Here is a 22,819-nt window from a genome sequence, read left to right on the forward strand (position 1 = left end):
TGAAAAAAAAAGATTAATTTATGGATCACCTCTCTAAGTAAACCTTTCTTGGTTAATCCTACCCGACTATTCTTCCAAGAGTCTTTATATAAGGAATAAATGGGTAAATCTGTTCAACCTTATTAAATAGATTTAAGGATATGGGACTAATGCTTAGCAGCATATTTTATTTACACATTGTTAAGGAAAAAATTTAAAAGGTAATGGAAGAAGTTCAAGTTCTATATTATTGGCAAGAGTTAACGTGTGTATGCAAAAGTGCTGGGGTGGGAGAAGAGTGTGGATTGAGGGGAAAAGGACACGAGCAGAGAATAATTCTGCTGCCCTGTACTGAAAACCCTTCCAACCAAGAAAAACAAAACCTAAACTGATGGACTAAGACCCTTGTTAGACTGAATCACAAGTGAAACTACAAACATTCAAACCCAGCAAAGTGAATTAACATGTAAGAAGCACTCAATGTGATCAGCAAAATGCCTAACAGGATCTTGGGGGAAGACAAAAACAAAAACTGGTTCCAAGCAATTCTGGTTACCCTCTGTAGCTGAAATACCTAACTGCTGTAAAGCACTGGACAAATCTCTCTCACATATGTATCATTCATTTAGCTTTTATCTCGTGTGAGACAGGCAGGTCAAATCATTATTATCCCTATTTCTTCACAGATGGAGAAAGCAAAACCAAAAGAGGTAAGAAACTGATTATGTCCAAGGATGCATAGCCAGTAAGTGACAGAGACTTGTGACTTCAAGTTCAGTGCTCTCCCCATGTAACTGGGCTACTCTTTACCAAATCTGAGGGGATGGTTAGAAACTATGAAATCCTTATTTACTGTTCTCTTACTCCTTGCATTTCACCAGTCATCAAGTCCCAAAGAGTCGATTGAAAAGGCTGTCTCGCTTTTCTTGACTTGATGCTTAAAACAGCCTCCAGTGTCTTGCTACAACCCTGAACAGAGTAATACTTCCTCAAACACATATGCTGCTGCCACTCCAAAGGCACCTTTATCTAATAATAACAACAACAATAATACATATTATATATAATTACATAATAATTTAAAAGATTAAAACAAATATTTTAAGTTTAAAATTATTTAAAAAATGACTTTTTCTTAAGCTAGGTTCTTTCATCAAATATATTGTCTATTAATGAAAATAAATGGTTACAAAAGCAGTAAAGAAATGATTCTTTCTCTATTCTTCTGTTGAGATGAGGCAGTTCTAAGCAAGCTGGTAGCTGAAGTTGCCCTATCACAACAGAAATCCCGAGGGGGGAAAGCCCTCATGAAATTATGCTAGAAGCATTTGTCAGTTAGTAAAAACACTGACTATGGCTTGGTATCAAGGAGAGGTTAATGGAGAAGAAAAGACAAAGGAGGAGTACCCACTTAGCCAAGAGAGAGAGCATCAAGAAAGAGTACATAATCAACAGTAACAAATGATGCAGAGAAGTCAAATAAGACTAAATTAAGAAGAAAAAAACTTAATCCAGTATGACAAGCAGAAGGGTTTTAGGTTTTTATTACACCTGGTTAGGAAATGGGAAAGGAAGGAGGCCTAAATAAATTGTGGAGCAGCACTGAGGACCCAGCTGAGAGCTAGGTCAATGAGATTCGACTGAATCACAGTTGGTAGTTTTTCCTTAGAGAACATAGGATACAAAAGCAGGAGGGCAATGAGGGTGCTGTTTTCAAAGAGAACGGTACAAGGGATTTAGGATTTTGCTATGAATATATGGACACAATGACAAATACTTGTTAAGTAACTGGAGTATTCTAGACACTGTTCCCTATTTGTTTCAACATGAATTGCACTGTTATTAAGACATCTTATTTAATTCACTGGCTGTCTGCTTGGCAGCATCCACAAAGCAAGGGATCTGGTACACAAATAAAAGCTAGTTAATAAATAATTTTTACTTGATGCTGCAACATGGTCAGAATAACCTTTCGTGGATCATTTCCACAAAAATTTGTCACATTCTATTATAACAGGATCCCATATTATTCTCTATTATCCCATTCCATTATGTTCCATTATCTCTATAATTGCAAAGATAAAAATCTTTATCCAGATCTAATCATTAATGGGCTGCCTTCCCTCACTCCCTCAACTCCCATCCCTGCTCTGTTGACTCCTTTTCTACTTTTCTTCTTAGACAGTAGATCTTTGGAACTTTAACCACCTCCTCATATTGCGTTACTCTCTCCCCCACTTCTATCAATCCTGCTTTACCTTCACTAATTTGGAAGGCCTCTTCATCATTTGCTGGTTCTGCCGTAACAGCTTTTTCTGATGGTGGCGTTTTCCCAATTCTAACTCTCTTGGCTGGCACTTTAGCTTTAAAGAGAAAGTCTAATTTATTGCTACAGTAACAGTGTTTAAATTGCTTTTAACTCTGAATAACAACTTTAACACCTTTTTTGCAAACAAGATAGATATTACTCAAATTTGGGAAGGAAACCTATTTCTAATATAAAATAGGAGAATTCTGTTTTTAAAAATTCAGCACTAGTCTAAGCATTCTCCTTTTATTTTCCCATTTATCCGGATCAAAACTCCACCTTACCACCTGCTTTTCTCAAGGAGCCTACCCACATTTTTCTATTTTGTTCAAGACTGTGGGACCTTTCTAGTATTTTTTCTTAGTTTGGTTAAATTTTTCAAGATTTTTGTATTCGAAATTATTTTGATCTCCCTAAAGTACTGAAAGTGAGCTGACCTATTATTCTATACCATCAAAATATTACTTAAAAGTGAAATGGTACCTTCACAAATTTTCCCAAATCCTAAGTCTAAGCAAAAACTAGGAGGCAGGCTGGTATAAACAGCCTTCTACTTATCAAAAGCTGTATTTTCTCAATAATACAAACATATTTTCATTCCAATTCTAATCTGGGTATTCTAGTTTGCTTTCTGGTTTTGTTATCTTTTCTTAAGATACAGTAACTTGGGGCAGGGTCTGAACTAAGAGAAATTTGTGAAACTTGAACATATTTCTTCGGAAAATATCACTTGGCCATAACTATCTGTTGGCTTCTTATGTCAATACACAGTGAAATTATTGGTAATGTTGTAACATATATTTAAAAAAATTTTAAATGTAGTCCCCTATAAAACAAAAGCTACCACTTCTGAGTATCTACCTGCTAAGTGTCTTTCAATCATGGTTTTCAGATCTTCTTCCATAATATTCTCATTTACTGGACCCACTTGGGACAAAGCTTCAAGTTTTGTCTTCTTTGTGTCCACAGCTCTCTTTCTTCTATCCCCTCTTTTATCGGTGGGATGGTCATGTTTGCTTTGTGTTAATTCAACTTTTAAATCATTGTCTCCATCTTCCTCCTCTCCAACTTCATCAACAGTAACAAAATTAAGCTCTTCTTTAAGGTTGTTAAAATCTGCCAGAGAGTCTTCATCCTCTTCAGTTACTTCATCTAATGTCACTAAATGCAGATCACTGCTGTCATCCTGTATTTCATCTACAGTAACTAAAGCAGAAGGGTCTTCAGGCATGTGAGAAGAAATGAACCCAATGGAATCCCTTCCAGTATTTTCCTCATCTCCTTTAGTATTTAAAGCAGCAAAACTTATGTCTGCCGACTCACTTAAAGGTAGCTCTTCTACTTCTCCAATTTCATCCACAGTTACCAAGCGTTCCTGTTTGAGAAGATCTTGTTCTTCAGCCACTGACAGTACAGTAACATCTTTAGGTTCACTGTGGGAAATGCAATCATCTTGATCAATTAACTCATCTAATGTAAGAAGTGAATTTGAATTTTTTACCATTTCTTCCATATTTATTTCTTCTTCATCAATTACTTCATCCACAGTGACTAGAGCTTGTGCTAGATGTGCAGCTGCATCTTCTTCTTCCCCAATCTCATCCAATGTTACAAAAGATAATTCTCCCTCAACAACACGAGGAGCAGAGATTTTCCCCTTCTTCTTCTTCAAGTTAAGTTCAGAGGAAGGGGTATTTTTGAGAGCTTCTTTCCTTTTTCCCTTCAGTGGATTCTGCTTGGCTTGAAAAGGATTCACTTCTTCTATAACTTCATCCACAGTAACAAATTCATCCAAATTAAATGGAAATAAGGGTTCCTGTTGGAAAGGTAAAAAAACTCACAGAATTGTGAACAACTACTGATAACTGGCTAGGTTCCATACAGTCTCAATAAATGTGCATGACATACCTATCATTTGTGAGAATTTCAGTATAGAGATGTTTCCTAAAGCTGAAATTAGTTATTTTTCAAAGCCCCACAAACAAATCCAAAGAGTAAACAATGCCAAAGGTAAAATCCTAACAATAGCAATCTAATTCCACCTTTACTTAATTTCAGTAAGATTACAATTATTTCCTAAATGACGTGCGAATTGGAAATATGATGTACAAAAATACTACATTAAGAGCATTTATCAAACAATTAACATAATATAAAGAATGTACCATTCCATATGTTAAATGATATCTAGCAAGTGTTTTGGAGACTTCATGGACTACTAAAAGCACCTCAAATGCAACTAGAAAGTTAATAGCTAACTAGATTGTTCCATCAATCAATTTAGATACATAATACATATTTTAAGATATGTAATACTAAGATACAGGCACACTTTGCTTAATTGCACTTTGCTTTATTGTACTTTGTAGATACTACTTTTTACAAATTGAAGATTTGTGGAAACCCTGTGATAAACAAGTCTATTGGCGCCATTTTTCCAACAGCACTTGATAACTTCATGTCTCTGTGTCACATTTCGGTAATTCTCACAATATGCAAACTTCTTCATTATTATTGTATTTGTTATGGTGATCTCTGGTCAGTGACCTTTGATGTTACTACTGCAAAAAGATTACGATTCACTGAAGACTCAGATGATGGTTAGCATTTTTTAGCAATAAGGTACTTAATTAAGGTATGCACATTTTTTTAATGACACAATGCTACTGTACACTTAATAGAGTACAGTATAGTATAAACATAACTTTTACATGTACTGGGAAACCAAAAAATTTGTGTGACTCACTTTTATTCAGATATTTACTTTACTATTCTGGTCTGGAACAGAACTTGTAATATCTCTGAGGTATGCCTATATAAGATTTATATTTTGAGAAAGTTATACAGAAAATTTATTACTAAGACTTAATGACAAATATAACTGCACTTGAAAAAAAAATAGTATCTGTAATTTGAAAAATGGTGCCAATTACTAAAGAAAATAAATTCCTGGCAGGCCTCCTACACATTTAGTACACTATCAATGGTCAATTACTAGTAAATATAATAATGGCATTAGAATACATACACAGTAAATTTAGGGCAGGAGGGGGGATGTGTAAGCAACTGTACTATCAATTTATTAAGCCATGGAAGAACCATAATCCTTACTTCTGCTTCTTAAACTACTAACATTTCTCCTTGTCCTAATAAAGTAGACCCAAATTTATGCCCTACCAGGGGAAAAAAGTAAAATAACTGAAAAAATATTCTATGAATAACAGAAATCTAAAATGCCAAACAGCCAAATATAAATTGTAACATGTTTATTTGGCAGTAGAAGTCAGTACCAAGAAAGTAAATCTTAAAGCCCGTCTAGTTAGGTTAAATTGAGTGGTACCAAAAGGATAACAAAATGGAGAGGACTCAAGTCAAATGTCAACCTCCTTTACATAGATGATTTTATTCTGTGTTACAACCCCTTCCTACTGATGTGAGACTGGAGGTGTCTTCCTACTCTAATCCCCTTTCCATCCCTGTGTAACTTTTTGCTCCACACCAAGAACAAACTATTTAGCCTAGCTCAAGGTCAGAAAATGAACTGGTGGTGGGGTCAAAAATATACTATCTCATTCCTGTCCCTTGCTCTATATCAAACTAATTATTACAGGAGAGACACAAGTTACAAGGTGGATGAACTCTTTTATGGAATGATGGAATAGATGGGTCTGTGTTAGTAGATTGTTTCTTACCTCTTTGGGTTTGGAACTTCTACCAGTGGTGCTTTTAGGAGTCTTAGTGTTTTGCCCAGTCAAAGTCTGAAATATTAAATAACAAATACAGAAAAACAGAATTTACAACTAGGTTATTAATGTTCTTTAAAACACAAAAAGAATTCAAAAAGCAAATATTACCCAAACACATTCAATTATACAAATATTTAACAGGTATACCAAGCTAAGTCAACAATCATTTAACAGTATAGGCATCATCTCCATAAGCTGTAGTTAAATTCAGTTTTACTGTCTAAGTAGGGCCATCAGTAAGCTGATAAAGGAAGCTTCAATTTAAAAGAGAAAACGGTTTCCCATTTCAGAAGCTAAATCACCTCAGGAGATTCAATGCAGATTTTTTTTTTTAAATGCAAAGTTTTATTTCTGACCACATTTTATCCAAATAATGCTTTCACACCTGTTAATAAATTAAAAACTTGAGCTTATTATTCTAAGTGTCTACTGGCTTAAATCAATGGAGTCATTTAAGAAAGGGAAAAGGGAGCTTGGGGGTGAAGGGAGTGAGCAGATGAAAGCATAAAACAAGATTACATCTCCTACTCCTTAGCTACAACAGAGAGCTAATCACTTCAAAGATTCTCTGAACATTCTTCCTACCCTCCTCACCTTATTGTTGCTGTCATCCCGTTTCATGACGGAAGGTTTAGCCTCTGTTTCCTGAGACTGTTTTGTAATATCCCTGTAATCCAGTTTAGAATCTTTGCCTTGCAGGGCTGAGATCCTTCCACTGCCTCCTCTGGTAACACTGCTCTGAGTGGGTTTCAATTTACTGCTGTTTTCAGCCAAGCCTGATCTGGCACTTGTAGGTTTAAGGAGACCCAATTCCTTGGCTGAAAGTTTCTTTTCAGCATTTATTTGATCTCTGAGTACAGATTTTAGAAAACTTTTCTGGTTTTCAGATTTTGAAGCTGTAGCTTTTGCCTTTAGAGAAGAGACCATACCAGCCTTGATGCTTGATTTACTGCTAGATGCATTTGATGCAGGCAGCATACTAATTTTACTAGTTTCCTCAGACTTATTGGCCTGAACCACTGCTTTATTTGGGCATGCCTTGGTCACTGAGTTTTCTGCAGGCTTTTCTTTCATTGCAGCCACAATCTTTTCCAACTTCTCTGCAACCATCTTATCATCATTCTTTTCAGCCTTCTCTATTCGTATTTGCAGATTCATTCTGGTTCCCTTGGTATTTAATTCATTCTCCTCCTTTTCATCCATATTACTTTTTGCAGAAATTCCCTTTGTGCTCACTGACTGCTCATCCCCAGTGGAAATTCCAGGTACTAAGGCCACAACACAAGTAGATGGTACTATTTCTGAAACAGTTTCATGTTTGTCTACTTCAGCTACAGCTTCTATCATAGACTGTGTAATTGCAGAAAAGAAATCTGCTGCTTCAGATGGAGAGTCTTCTAGAATTCCTTTGATGTTCCTTTCTTCTATAAATGCACTATCAGATGATGTTAATTCTGTTTCAGGGTTAATAATTTCTGCCTCTTCCTTCTCAAAGTCACTGGTATACACCTGCTGATTTAAAACAGACTGCTCTCCATTTTCAGTGAATAAGTCAATACTGGCTGGAGTGGATGCTACAAGAGGAATTTCCACTTTGACCTCCTCTCCTTGAGTTTCAACTTCAAATGTTTCAATAGCAAAGTCAGAGACACATAGTGCTTTTTCTGGTTCTTCCTCACAAGGCTCTTCCTGTTGTATAAAAGTTTCTGTTTGAATGCTGGGAATAGATTCTTCTTTAACTTCACTAGGTTTAACGGAGGGACTATCAGCTGCTCTTTGCACCTCACTTTCATCAACTGAATGGTTTTTCAAGTCAGGGCTAAAAGTATTTAAAAACAAAAAGAACACAAACAAAAACACAAACAAAAATCAAACTATGATGAGAATTCAACCATCATAAATAATCCTGTTGATGCTAATTGTTAAGACTTCCTGATACAAGAGCAATAAGCACTGGGAAATCCAGCCAATCAGCATAATAATGGTTAAGAAGTTTTGATGTAAATATACAGATAACATAAAATTTTAAAATGATCCTCCATTGCACTAAAGATTTCTTTTTAGTTCAAAGGAAATTATGGCAATATTATGACCACTGATATGATCATTTTACTCATATAAGTTATAACCATTTTTTTTTCCTTCTGTGTCAAGTTTGCCCCTGATACCAGAAGGCTGAATGTGAATTTGAGACATCTCAAATTATTATTAGGTCTTATCTCCCCAACAGTGGTAACTGAAATAATAAAATATGTTTATGGTTCATGAAACTAATGATCCATGCATTATTTACAATTTTATAAGTGAGCCTTACATAAAAGGAACAGAAACAGAAACTGATAGGCCACACTTATCTTAAACACGTCACCTCTTTCTTTTGGGTGTGAAACAGATTTGTTTTCAATTTCCCAAGAACTGTATTTATTAGTAATACTTAAAAGAAAACTTTCTTTGGAAATATCTTTTAAATACTCTGTTGGAGATTTAAAGTTAGAGGCAAAGCTGATACAACCACCTTAACATAAACATGTGTACTTATTATAAAGTATGTGCCTTTGGCTATATCACAAGAAGAAATTTGTTAAAAGAAATCCTTCCAGTTACAGAGACTAATTTAAGATTCTAATACATAGCTTAAAATTTTAAGTAAAATTATTTAGAAGAAATGGAGGAAATACATGGCAAGTGTATGCAACTGATCTAATTCATCAAGGTCCTCCCAAATCCAACATAAAAATAAAAGTGCGCGATACAACTATTTTCACTGAGACAGAGACAGAATAAACTGTTTTTATATTAATGCTCCATGGATAAGAGATTATCCTGAATAGTAATAAGGAAAATCTTAGCTTCTGAAGACAACATCCAGCACTCTGTCAACACAATAATGTTTAACAAATACATCTGATTAATTACATTAGAAGGTACAGGTTGGAGAAAGACTCCAGAAAGTGATCCTGCCATATCAATATCTCAGTGTTGACTTTTTCCTCCTACTCTTCAAGGAAGGAGGGGGGATGAGACATCCCTTTTGATATGCTTCTCAAAGGGTGGCTATATACTCTTTAGTTACTGCAAGATGGTGTCCGTGTCCTGAGACATTAATAATATTTCAGAAGTTTGGAAAAAGTAAGTGCTACCACATCAGGGTCTAATCTTATGAGCCAATAAACTATTCCTCCCTCCTCCAAAGATGGTTAAGTTTAAACTTCCAGAGGAGAAAACTTTTCTAAGAGATCAGAGAAACACCTCTTGAAGAAAAGCCATTAAGGCAAAGAGTTTGAGGAATTTATTTAAGTTAAAAAGTCAGTAACCATAGACCTTTATCAAATAATATTCTATTCAACTGTATAAGCTATCCTTTGTATGCTGAAAGGGTTTAAAGGTTTGTATTTGAAATGATTCACATCCCTTATATTAAAAAATACCAATGGCTGATTTTTGGTGTTCCAAATTCTTAGGAAAAGTAAAAAAAAAAACTTGTTGCCAAGCACAAATATGACAAAGAAAAAGTTGTGATATTCAGTTAAAGCAGTTATGTGAATATTATTTCTCAAGAAATAAGCTTTCATTTTTAAGTTACAAGACTCATTTCCAATAATGAACATTAAATTCAAACTCCTGCCTCATTACAGAACTGCATATTAACCCTAAAGGCTTTACAAACTAGAGCTATACAAAAACACCAATTTACTGGGGCTTTAGAAGGAGAACAATGGAGATTTTGATTCCTGGCTCTAGGATACAGTAAGTCCTCCCCCTTTACCACATTTAAAGTTTGTCAGTAAATTTAAAAAGCTGTTATCTTTTATACAAAATGAATCACTATGCAGTATCACACTTGAAACAGACAGCATGAACCTACTTAGGAAAATGGCTTAATTCCATATTTGTTCTTGTGTGCCAGTCTTTTAAAATTATAGTGCTTTCTTCATAGGATTTATTTTCCAAAAATTAGTATCTAGTTTTCTGGCTGATATGGTAAAAAGCTTCAGTGTTCATCAAGTTAGCTTGGAAAGTCAGTTTGAGATGTCAAATAAATGAAATTATTAACACCAGAGTATAAAAAACAGTCTTTTAAAAGAATAAAGAAAAAATCATATTCTGGAAACTGGACCAAAAAAGGATTCCAGAAAGGCTGGGTTCAGGATAGAGGTATCTAATTTCCCACTCCCCTGTCCTACCCCATCCCTCCATAAAACCAGGGTTTCAAAATCTTCAGAGAAGGTATATAATAAAAGCTGGCCATGAGAACAAAGGTTAACACCATACCATATACTTTCTGAGAAACTTTAGACTGAGACATAACAGTGAAGATCAGTATTTATTTCAGAGGGCCACTGAATACTGCCCAACATTATTAATGAACTGGTGAACATTTCCTCTTGCACCCTTATTTGGAGCCTTAATCATATGATAAATAAATAATGTGCACATGGGGGTTGGTTAAAACAGGGAAAATATAGAATTTTATTAAATTATTCATATATCCATGTGAGATTTCTTTTAAAAAGGAAACAAATACTTTACATTAACTATAAACAAGAGGATCATATTAACGAATTAGCATCCACAAGTGCTTAAAAAAAAAAAAAAAAAAATACAAGGACCAGTATTTTCTCAGGATCAGCTTACTCCAATAAAGAAATGTGAAGTATTCAGCCACATCCCATGTCTTTTTTCTCTATCATACAGGTCAGAAAAAAACAACTGCAAAGTGGGAATTAAGAAATTATTAGTGCTAGAACTTTAAAAATTAATAAGATTAGACAACTATTTGTAAATTCATTAAGACATATCTGATTTTAAAAGATAAGTGAAAACAATGAAAGAGAAAATGACCAAACGCACACAGTAACTATTCTTTTGGACGTGAAAGAAACTGTCAAATGAAATATATAAAATGGATTTTTGGAAGAGCCTACTTACTTACCAGCCAGAGTTACTACAGCCAAACTGCAGGTCTATCTATACTACTACATGCAGCACTGTTACTTATTCAGCCCTTTGCGGGCTTTTGTAGCAAACACTGCTTGCTGTTGGTTATTACTTCTTAGGCATGTAAATATAATTGGTATGCTGATGTGCAACTTAAAAAAGTTTGTGTGGATATGTATAGCCAACCTATTGCTTAAAGTTACCGATATATTTTAATGTACTCGTAATCATCTTTATCATTTAAAAGTCTCATTTTATAAAAATTACTGAGAAGAAAAATCCATAAGACATCCTGTTTTTCAGGCATCTTATAATTAGGCAGTGTATCAAATAAAATAAACTTTCCATATTTATACACTCAAACTCCTCTTTCAAACTGATAAGCTCTTACTACACTGACTAAGAAATAAGGGTAAATCACTTAGTATGAAAGAGAGAAAGAATTCTCTATCAGTGATTCCCAATGAAGAGCAGTAAAAGGGAGGTTATTCATTGGTGGGACAAGGGTGGTGATGAGTGTGGTATTCATCAGGATGAGAAAGTCACTACAAAGAGGATATACTATATGTGGTCAAAAAAAGTTGTGAGTTACCAGTTTGTATAGACTCTGAAGAACAACCTTTCACCCTCTGAAAATATAAAGCAGTGTACATATTATTTTGTTTTATACCAAAATACACACTGAATATTATCTTTCTGGTTTTAAAAACTCAATGAAAATTTAAAAGGATTATACAAACAAACTTAAAATTACTACTGTGCCTAACTATTTTGGAATAGAAAAATCTAACAAGAATATAACACTGATAACAGAGTTGAGCTGTTCAAGAGAATTAGCAAAATATTTCATAAAGAAGGCAAATTTATATATTTAATTCAAACTGTGTGTACACATTCACTTCTCCTAAAAAAAAAAAAATCAGTAAATATCTGAAAGAGACAAAAAATAATAACAAAAAAAGCCCCTAGGTCAAACAGAGCCCTCCAAAAACCCCAAAACAAAAAACACCCTCATAACACTCATATAAAAGATACAAACTTTCTGTTACTAGTGAACAATTACCATAAAATACACAAATAATATTTAGTAATTAACTACATACTATAAAAACTGTTAGCAAACTTAAAGCAACATACCTTTTTTTCCCTAGTTCTGGGTCTTTCTCAGCTTCAGCCTGTAATAAAATTCCACATTTTATTAGAGGCTATTCTACTGGATTTAAAATATTTAACTCATCAATGCAGTGTTTTCAGTTCTTAAAATCTAAGCTAAAAAAAACACCCATACCTTAAAAATATATCAAAACAGATAGTTTTCAGTGTCCACATAACCATCAGGTTCTAGAATTTTTTTCCCATTTTTAGATAAAGATCTCTAAATAAGATTATACAGAATAAATGACACACAGAAATTAATGAGAAAAATAAGTTTCCATAATGTTGATAATAAATAAGAAAATTTTAACTTTAAAAGCCTGGAAGTACTACCTTTTGCTAAGAATAAAAACAAGTAACCTGGGCTTCCCTGGTGGCGCAGTGGTTGAGAATCTGCCTGCCAATGCAGGGGACACGGGTTCGAGCCCTGGTCTGGGAAGATCCCACATGCCGCGGAGCAACTAAGCCCGTGAGCCACAACTACTGAGCCTGCGCGTCTGGAGCCTGTGCTCCACAATAGGAGAGGCCGCGATAGTGAGAGGCCCGCGCACCGCGATGAAGAGTGGCCCCCACTTGCCTCAACTAGAGAAAGCCCTCGCACAGAAACGAAGACCCAACACAGCCAAAATAAATAAATAAATAAAAGTGAAATTCTTTAAAAAACAAAAAACAAGTAATCTGAAATATCAACGTATTTTTTGTGCAATTATTATTTTAAAAGACTTCTATTTATGAGAGACTAGTTGACTTAGAAAGCTTTCTACTCAAAACACCCAGAAGTGCTGGACAAAATTTAACAATAATCCTTTTAAACACGTATCTGAACCACCAAGAAAGCAATGTCCTGGGGCCCAAAATGAAAGGAGGAATTAAAATTCAGTGCTTATGCCAAGCACTGATCCAGGCACTTAGGATACATCACTGAACAAAAGAGCAAAAATATCTGCCCTTTAGAACTTACATATACTAGCTGAAGGTTTTTTCTGTGGGGAATCGTGTGCTGAGTTGAGAATTATCTTTCTCTAGATTTTCTCAGATTAAAAGCTGAGAATTATATTGTATAGAAACTGAATAATATTTCTAGAGAGGTTCCCGGTGTGGGTGTTGGAGTCCCAGAGTAAAGGCCTTCTTTACTAGGGTATCTGGTAAGGTATCCACTCTACACTGTAATGGTATATAAAGAAAATTAAAGATGGCAGTTGATAAGTCCCATCCACAGTGCTTACAAGCGGTCTTCTCATTCATGGGAGAAACTTGTTAGAGGAAACCAAAACCAAAACCAAAACCAAAACCAAAACCAACCTATATGATAGTAGAGAAAATCTGTACCAGATACCTGTATTAGCTAACTTGCTTCTTTATTCATAAATTAATAGAAGAGAAAAACAAATGCACAAGAGAGAACAGATCAAGCATACAAAGCTGACTGAAGATATTTCAGAGAACTGCTTTAAAAACAACTCTAAAGAATACTCTCTAAAAAATTTTTCTAAAAAAAAATTCAATAGGATATAGCATCCATAATATCAGTACAGGTGCTACTTCCAGAAAGACAGAACATTAAAATCTGAAGAGAAGAAATATTCAAAGACATAAGAGGAAAATTTTCCTCAGGTGAAGGAACACACTAATTTTTAGATTTCATAAATTCAATGAATGATCTAAGCAGGATATAGGAAATAAGTCCCAAACCAAGTTAAAACCTTGCTCACTGCACCAGCCATACTGATCCTCCTTGGAATTCCCGAATCACCAAATACGTCCTTAAGGCCTTAGCTCTTGTTCTCTCTAAAAACCTCTCCTCTTTGATACGTTAGTAGAGTTCGCTCTCTTACTTCTTTCTTTCAGGTCTCTCAAATAACTCTTTCTCAGAGGGGCCTGACCACTCTAAAATACACATATCCCCCTGCACACCCCGCCATCCAGCACACTCTATCATTTTTTCTTGATTTTTCTCCACAGCACTTCATAGCACTTTTTACCACCTCACACTACGTATATATACGTGTGTGTGTGTGTGTGTGTGTATATATATATATAAAATAAGCTCCTTGAAGACTGGGCCATTGACTTCTCTGTTTACCAATGTATTCCAAAATCTAAAACAGTGCTGGCATAGAGAAGGAATTAGATAACTATTTGCTAAATGAATTAGGAATAAATGCTAAAAGGTTTCAAAGAGAAAAAAAAAAATTACATAGAGGTAGGATTGGAATCAGCCTTCTCCTTAACAACACTAGTTAAGAAAAACAAAACAATAAAAGCAAGAACAATCTGAGCACAGAATTCTCCACCTGGACACACCATCAATGAAACATGTAAGAGAAAAATAAAGTCATTTCCAAATATGCAGGGATTTAGAAAGTTTACTGGCCATACATACTTTCTGGGAAAATTATTTGACAATATATTCTGGCAAACAGAAAGTAATCCAAGAGAGTAGGAGATACATAGTCCAAGAAATAACAGAAGTAACTCAGAAGAGCAATAAAAAGAAAATCAAAGGTATATAGATGCCTTTACAAAGCAAATGGCCATAAATTTAGAACAGGGTGTCAGAAGAATAGCTCTAAGAAGAGAGCATATTCTATTCAACAAATAGTAATTAAGTTATGTGACCCGAGTAACATGAAGACAGTCTTCTTTTTTCCTTTCAACAACAAAACAACAACTCCTAAACTGTACAGGAAAGCCATAACCCAAATACTGAACAAAAACACAGCATCATTTTGAGACAAGACCGGGAGTATAAGAGAGTCACTTCCAAGTGTGCAAGTTACATGTATTTCTTTCTTTATAGACCTACTCTCATTACTAAATTCTACAGTAAATATCTTCATAATCAAGATATCAAAAATGCAGGTACTGGGTTTCCGTACTTAGAATTAAGCCTTCATACTCTGTATGCAAGGTAACTATAGTTATAGAATTAAAGGTTGTAACGTACTACATGTGGAAGTAACATTACAGGTAACAAAAATGGGGGGAGGATATTGAACAGAGGGTAACATAGGATACTAATTAACTCATTATAAACATGGTAAATTAAAAACTGTTATTAAAAAAATCTGGGGGCAGGATTTATTTCCACCTCATAGTCTAGCTTAGGCTTTCATTACCTCTCATATAGACTATTACAACACCTTGAAATTAGTCCACCTGCCTCTACTATCCAATTCATGATTTGTTAAATGGATATAATGGACATTATGTGACATGCTCAAGATTACAAGGCTAGCTTATCAGTGGTGGAGCTAATAAGTTTTTTATAATAAGTTAAATGTGCTCTTCAATTTAATAAGCTGTAAGAATGAGGTTGAGTTAGGATGTGGGAAATAAAAGCATTAATTTAGGCAGAAGTTTCATATAATTTCCACTTGTTTCATTTTCTTTAAGTCTAAGAATTTGGGACCACAATTCTGGAAGAAAAATTTATGTGTAGTCTGTGTTTACTGTAATTCTGAACATAGTTGAAAGTAATAACTTGAAACATACCACAACACAAAGTTTTAAAAATACAATGTTCTGTTGAGAAAAAGAAAATGCTAAAAACTTAAAAAAAATTTTTTTCTGAAATCAGGTTAAACAAGCCACACAAATTTGTGCTTAAGGACTTCCCTGGTGGCCCAGTGGTTAAGAATCCGGCTGCCAATGCAGGGGACATGGGTTCGAGCCCTGGTCTGGGAAGATCCCACATGCCACAGAGCAACTAAGCCCGTGTGCCACAACTACTGAAGCCCGTGTGCCACAACTACTGAAGCCCGTGTGCCTAGAGCCCGTGCTCCGCAACAAGAGAAGCCACCGCAATGAGAAGCCTGCATACCACAATGAAGAATAGCCCCCGCTCGCTGCAACGAAAGAAAGCCTGCACGCAGCAACGAAGACCCAATGCAGCCAAAAATAAATAAATTAAAAAAAAAAAATTTGTGCTTAAATCAGTATCATGATGCATTCATTTACTTATAGGTGCTCTATTTAATCTGGATTTAGATGGTGGAATTTTCTCTTTCTTGAGCAAGCACGAGTTTGGCAGATTAACAAAAACCAGCAGACACCAAATATAAAGCCCTATTTACCTCCTGCTATTGAGATACAATGAAACTATTAGAAAGAGAAAACATCTGAGTTTCAATTTAATTCTTTCAAAGGTAGACTATTCATAGTTTTCAAAGATTATTACTGTGCAAGCCAAGAACCTGTAAAATCTTCTTTCTTATGAAAGAAGAGAGTATAATAATTTAAACAAGTAAAAGAAAAAAACTTCTATCAGGAGGAAGTCAAAATGGACTCAATGTAGACTGCATTCTGGAGATAATCACGCTATGTATATGGCATCACTCTGCACATATGTCCATAGTAAGCATCAGAATGAATACGCTACATTTTCTAAAATTACCTCAATCTATTCTCATTTATACAAATTTATACTGTTCCATAAACCATGAAAATTGGAATAATGATTGCAAAATAAATTTTTAAAAGAAACAGTATCTAAACTCAGAATGAGTTTGACTATTGTCCAAGAATAATTCTCGAAATCAGCTTCAGAGTGTATCTTCTAGCTTTGGGAGAATGACCTTTATGCTTTCCTCATTTTCTAAAAGCACAAAAGTTGATACAAAATAATCTTACCTCTGATGAGTCTATCTTTGGAGATAATGTGCAGGTCAATACATGGTTACCTATGTTCTGTGGATTTTGTTTCAGAAAGCTGTACATTGACTGAGCAGATTCAGGACTATCTAACTGAAGAATTGCCTTTGGAAAAGACAGAAAAGTATTAATTAATAGTTCCTAAAAAAATTAAAAGTAGAATTACCATAGAATCCAGCAATTTCATTTTTTAGTATATACCTAAAAGAATTGAAAGCCAGAACTGGAACAAGTATTTGTACACCCATATTCATACCAGTATTATTCACAGTCAAAAGGTGGAAGCAACCCAAGTGTCGATCAACAGACGAGTGGATAAACACATGTGGTACATACATACAATGGAATATTATTCAGCCTCAAGAAGGAAAATTCTGACATATGCTACAATACATGCTGGAAGACATGCTAAGTGAAATAAGCCAGACACAGAAGGACAAAAATTGTATGATTCCACTTATATGAGGTACCTAAAGTAGTTAAATTCAGAGACAGAAATTTAAATGGTAGATTGGTGGTTGCCAGGGGCTAGGAAAAGGGGAGATGGAGAGTTGTTGTTTAATGGACAGGGAGTTTTAGTTTGTGAAAATGAAAAAGTTCTGGAGATGGATAGTGGTGATGGCTGCACAACAATGTGAATATACTTAAATGCCACTGAACTGACACTTAAACATGGTTAAAGAAATTTCTTAAACATGTCAAAGAAATTAGTATCTACTATTTGGTCAATTAGGTATTTTTTATGAAGCAAATACTGTCAACTTTGCTATAAAACCCTTTCTACCTTTCTAGGTAATACATGGTTGACCAAAATCTAATTTTCATGGACACGTCTGAATTAAACAGAGAAGACAGAGGGCACAGAAAATGTAAAGGGACTTTAGAAATACCTGGTTGACACCCTTTCATTTTATAAATAAGAACTAAAAGTGTAAACCAACTTAGCTAAGGTCACAAAGGTAGTTAAGGCTAGATGAACACAAGTCTGCACTTCCCCAAAAGATAATGCTCTTTGCACGTATTACCTTTCTCCCTTGTGCAAGTTTTTATTTCCCCTTCAAACTAAGAGTTCTTCCTCCTTCCTGCCACAGCCCAGGAGAAAATATGATGGTATATCATAATTCTGCTAAGAGGCTGAATAATGTTTATAGGTGCTTCAGTTCAGAAGCTGAATTAAAAGTTACAGACCATAAGAATATAGGGTTCAATTATATATTCTCTACAGAACATACAGCGAAAATAGAAGTGACCTTGTTACCTTGTTTTTATTACTCATGTATACATGGTGATCCACTTTTCCAAACTGAAGTCCAACACAAAGTACACACTGAAGTCCATCTTCTGGTAAGTTATCAAGATGTACAAATCGATCGTAAATTTTATCTACATTTGCCTGTAGTTTTTTTTTTTTTTTTTTAGGAGACAGCATAGAAAAAGAGAAAAACAGCTAAAGTATCAAACTGTAAAACACAGACTAACAATTTATTTTTCAGAGGTCAGGTGATGTCCTCTCTCAAGAGTAAGAAAATGACTATATGGGTAAAGATAGTGAGGTCTTAGTACTAGATGTGAATAATCAGTGAAACAATATACTAAAAAAGGAAGTATAATCTTTCTTCTATCAATATAATATGTACCCAAAACACTTAATATACCGAATATTTACCCGTCAGTTAATATGGCTCCAGAATCTAAAAAATATTGCACATTAGGACTCCTTTACCCTCTATTTCTTATTTTTACCAAGAGAAGACTCATCTGACATCTCCATCACTTCAATATTTTAAAACTAGTGCTAAGATTTTCTTTAATTCTTGACAGGTGAACAATAAAACAACCAATGTTTCTATCAATTAAACAAGTGTACAAAAGCATTTAAATGCAAAACTCACCTCTGGGTCATTTTCTCTAATCAACGTTGTAAATATAGCTTCCTAGAAAGGCAAATAGAGGAAGATTGAAGGTGTAAGCTCTTTCTTATTTGTATATTTAATTAGTCAAGATTTACTGATATAATAAAATAATCTATATGAATAAGCATTAAGAACTACTTCATAAAATGAGGAGTAAGCAAAACTTGTTCCTTCCAAAAATCTTTCCCTCTTCCTAAAACAAGTTATCTAAGTCCCACCCTACCCATAGACTTTAATTCTTCCTAATCCCCTAAGTACATTAAAGACTAATAAGGTGGTACCATTTAGGGGAAGACACTCAACTTCATATACAAAGAATAAGAGATTTAATTTAGCAGACAGTAAGAGAATTCAAATTACACAACAAAAAGTCAGCTAAGCAAAATAGGGGATGAGGAAGAACAGAGATGTAGGCTAGTAAAAAAAACATCACAGGGTATTAAGTGTATAGTGATTTGGTGCTGCTGAATTATATAAAGAGGCCAAGAGTGGCACAAGACAGGGATGTCAAAGCTGGGAGAAGCTAGCTGATAAAAGGCTTAAATGTATAGAAAAGGAACTTTATCTCATGAGACTACGGTTCTTAAATTTTTTTTTCTCTTTGACACTACTGATATATATAAAACCACCCCAGCAATTACATCACATTAGAGTGATTCTCAATGGAAGGCTTTTTCAAAATACATGCATTTTCAATGTTCATTACAGCACTATTTACAATAGCCAGGACATGGAAGCAACCTAAATTGTCCATAGACAAAGGAATGGATAAAGAAGATGTGGTACATGTATACAATGAAATATTACTCAGCCATAAAAATGAACGAAATAGTGACATTTGCAGAGATGAGGACGACCTAGAGATTGTTATACAGAGTGAAGTAAGTCAAAAAGAGAAAAACAAATATCGTATAATATCGCTTATATGTGGAATCTAGAAAAATTGTACAGATGAACTTATCTGCAAAGCAGAAACAGAGTCACAGATGTAGAGAACAAACATAGTTACCAAGTGGGGGTGGGGGGGTGGGTGGGACGAACTGGGAGACTGGAATTGACATATACACACTACTATGTACAAAATAGATAACTAATGAGAACCTACTGTATAGCACAGTGAACTCTACTCAATGATCTGTGGTGAACTAAATGGGAAGGAAATCTAAAAAAGAGTGGATATATGTATACGTATAACTAATTCGCTTTGCTGTACAGCAGAAACTAACACAATATTGTAAAGCAACTATACTCCAATAAGTATTAATTTAAAAAAATACATGCATTTCCACCTTCCTCTAGATTCTAGTATCTCTGTTCCATGCCTCTTAGCAGTAAATGTTTGTAGGCCACACAGAAACAATGAAGGGTTTCTAAATCAGTTGAATTTGAAGAGATTTGAATTGTACGCCAGTCTCATGACTTTGTGAAAAAGGTTTTGAGGGAGATAAAACTGAAGGTAGAGGATATAAAGAATAACTATTTTAGCCAGCGTTTTAAAGAAGTGAAGCAATGGTGAATGGGATGAAGAGGGAACAAATTCCAGAAATATTCAGGAGTTAAAACAGACCAGACCTAGTGACCAGCTGGTTATGAGAAATGAGAGGAAAAAATTATAATGGTAACCTCTGGAATTCCAGTTTGGATGACAGATAATGGCAGTGAGATAAGAATAGGGTTCTTTACAGACTACTGTTTTCAACTTTTTTTTTCCATTCCAACATACATGAGGGATTGGATTCCCTCAATATGGAGGTAACTCTCAAACTATGAGATGGGCAACTATTGAGAAACAGGAAGATGCTTTCTCAGTGTTTTGAGAGAAAATATGTGACCCAAAGAAGAAAACTAGAAAACACAACGGATTATAATAAATCTGATTTAAAAATTTAATAATATTCTAGTAAATATGATGGTAAGTCTATTATTTACCTCGTCTTTTAAATTCATGTTGTCAGGAGCCATACTTATTGAGAGTTGATTTCCATCCAGTGATATTGGGAAGCAGGTATAAAATTTTACCATAGAATCTGCAGATTTTCTATTTATTTCTATAAATGCCTTTTAAAATACAAATTACAAGAATGAAAAAATAAATCTTAAGTTACTTTTTCTTAAAAAAATTTAATACTTAAGAGTCAAATGAATTGAATAACTTAGTAAATGTTTTTAAGATAAAAAAAGCATTCCTTAGAACATTACGACCATAACCAAGAAATAATGAATAACTGAACTCATAAGGCAATACTAAAGAAAAATAAGAAGGGACATTGTAGTAAATGACACTAGGGAAATCTTATTTATCTTATTCATCACTATACCCTTAGTACCGAGAGCAGTAGCTAGCATGTAGCAAACATTTAATGAACATTTCCTGAGTAAATAAATTTAATGATTGACAAAATATGAGAAATATGAGGAATGAAAGAATCAAAGAAACATGTAATGGTTACCAAGTTATTTTTTATTTTGTTGTTTTCATAAGTGTAAAATTGTAACTCTATACATTTTGGTTTTAATTTTCATACCTGGGTAAGTAAAGAGATTGAACATTCTTCCATATGTCTGATAGTTAATGAGGTGGAAATAGTCCATATTTTTATTTATAGTTGTAATTTTTAAAAATAAATTATCTATGTCATTTGCCAATTTATTAAACTTTTAATATTTTATAGCATGTTTATATGAACCATGTTTCTCATTTTACATAAATATTTTAAATTTTTTATTTCCATTTTGCTTTGATTATGTTAATTTTAGTTTCACAAATGTTTAAAATGTTTTTATGACTGAATCTGATATTTTTCCATATAACATCTAGAAAAATATTAAATCTCCAAATAATTAAATTAAATTAAATTAAATCTCCAAATAATTCTACTCAACTCTAATCAAAACTGGGCATAAATAATCTAGATTTTCTGTATTTGGATTCTGTATTTATCTACATACACATCCACTTTGGTATATGATGCAAAGTATGAATTTGAATTATTCATTCCTAGATTCCCACAATTTTCCCCTATTTTAATGTATCATCACATAAAATTCTTACATTAAAAAATGTATTCTTTCTTATTCTTGTCCATCTCTAAACATTACAAATAATGTGCTTTTTAGAAAACACTTTATTGAAATACAGTTTACAAATCATAAAATTCACCTGTTTAAGTGTATAATTTAATGGGTTTTAATACATTTATAGAGTTGTACAACCATTCAAATAATCTACTTTTAACATAAGGTAAAACTGCATATGACTACTTACACTTACTGTCCCCTCCTACTTTGTTTTCTTAAGCACACTTGCTTGACTCTCAAAAATCTCTAGTGATCATTAACTCCTTCCTATAGTAAGAACACTACTTCCCACCACTCTAATGGTGTTGTTTCCATTATTTAAACTTCCCTGAAATTTCACGTCCTATAAAATACCTTCCACAAGTTGTTCATTATTAACAATATTTTGTTTTGTTTTTAAATTACAAAAGCAATATATACTCATTATAGAAAACTGAAGACATACAGATAAATCTAGGTTGTTCTAAATACTGATGACTTCACTAGTCTGAGTCTGAAAATGGTTATTTCCCATTTGAGTATAACTGGTAAAAAAACAAAAAGAAATACTAGTAAAGAGTGCTCAACAAAATTTTATAAGTTGTTTAAAAAACTTTGTATTAACATATTACAGATGTAAAGTATTTTCTGTTAAAGTAAATGTTTGAGCAAAACTTTAATGGGGAAATCCATCCTTCCCATCGTAAAACTACATCTGATTAGAATAATATATTTTTAAAATAAAGGATTATCTGTGTTTTATATTTTAAAAATGCCTTAACTTGAGACAGCTTATTCTGAGGTGCTGCTCTTAAACCCTTTTGTCCTAGTTTTGTGAAGTTAATGTTTTTCAAAATGTGCTTGCAGACAACATGAATTCACAACTATTTTCAACTCTTACCTTTTTATGAGATGATAAAATCAAAATATCCTTTAAACCACCAAATGGTTTTACTAGGTTGTAAACTTCTTCAATAGAATATCCTTTATTAGGCAAATCAGAAATAAGTACCACACAAATTTCTTCTGTTTCCTTCAAAACCAATTTAAGAATTGACATTAAAACTTAA

The 22,819-nt window shown here is 33.9% G+C and overlaps 1 protein-coding gene across 4 annotated transcripts in view; it reads right to left on the bottom strand.

Annotated features, from left to right (window-relative positions):
- The window catches only part of ZNF638 (zinc finger protein 638), a 147,739-nt gene that overhangs the window by 2,922 nt on the left and 121,998 nt on the right, over window positions 1-22,819 (bottom strand). For 3 of the 4 annotated variants that reach the window (XM_059943017.1, XM_059943016.1, XM_059943018.1), the window contains 10 exons: window positions 22,651-22,782; window positions 20,622-20,750; window positions 18,672-18,713; window positions 18,038-18,172; window positions 16,759-16,884; window positions 12,109-12,146; window positions 6,628-7,852; window positions 5,980-6,045; window positions 3,149-4,103; window positions 2,238-2,342 (listed from right to left, as the gene is read on the bottom strand). In XM_059943017.1, coding sequence (XP_059799000.1) covers window positions 2,238-2,342; window positions 3,149-4,103; window positions 5,980-6,045; window positions 6,628-7,852; window positions 12,109-12,146; window positions 16,759-16,884; window positions 18,038-18,172; window positions 18,672-18,713; window positions 20,622-20,750; window positions 22,651-22,782 — 2,953 coding nt within the window. The remainder of the gene's footprint in view (window positions 1-2,237; window positions 2,343-3,148; window positions 4,104-5,979; window positions 6,046-6,627; window positions 7,853-12,108; window positions 12,147-16,758; window positions 16,885-18,037; window positions 18,173-18,671; window positions 18,714-20,621; window positions 20,751-22,650; window positions 22,783-22,819) is intronic. The other variant, XM_059943020.1, reaches the window with a different exon arrangement.

This window comes from Balaenoptera ricei, chromosome 13 (assembly GCF_028023285.1).
Source record: "Balaenoptera ricei isolate mBalRic1 chromosome 13, mBalRic1.hap2, whole genome shotgun sequence".
Classification (NCBI taxonomy): domain Eukaryota; kingdom Metazoa; phylum Chordata; class Mammalia; order Artiodactyla; family Balaenopteridae; genus Balaenoptera; species Balaenoptera ricei.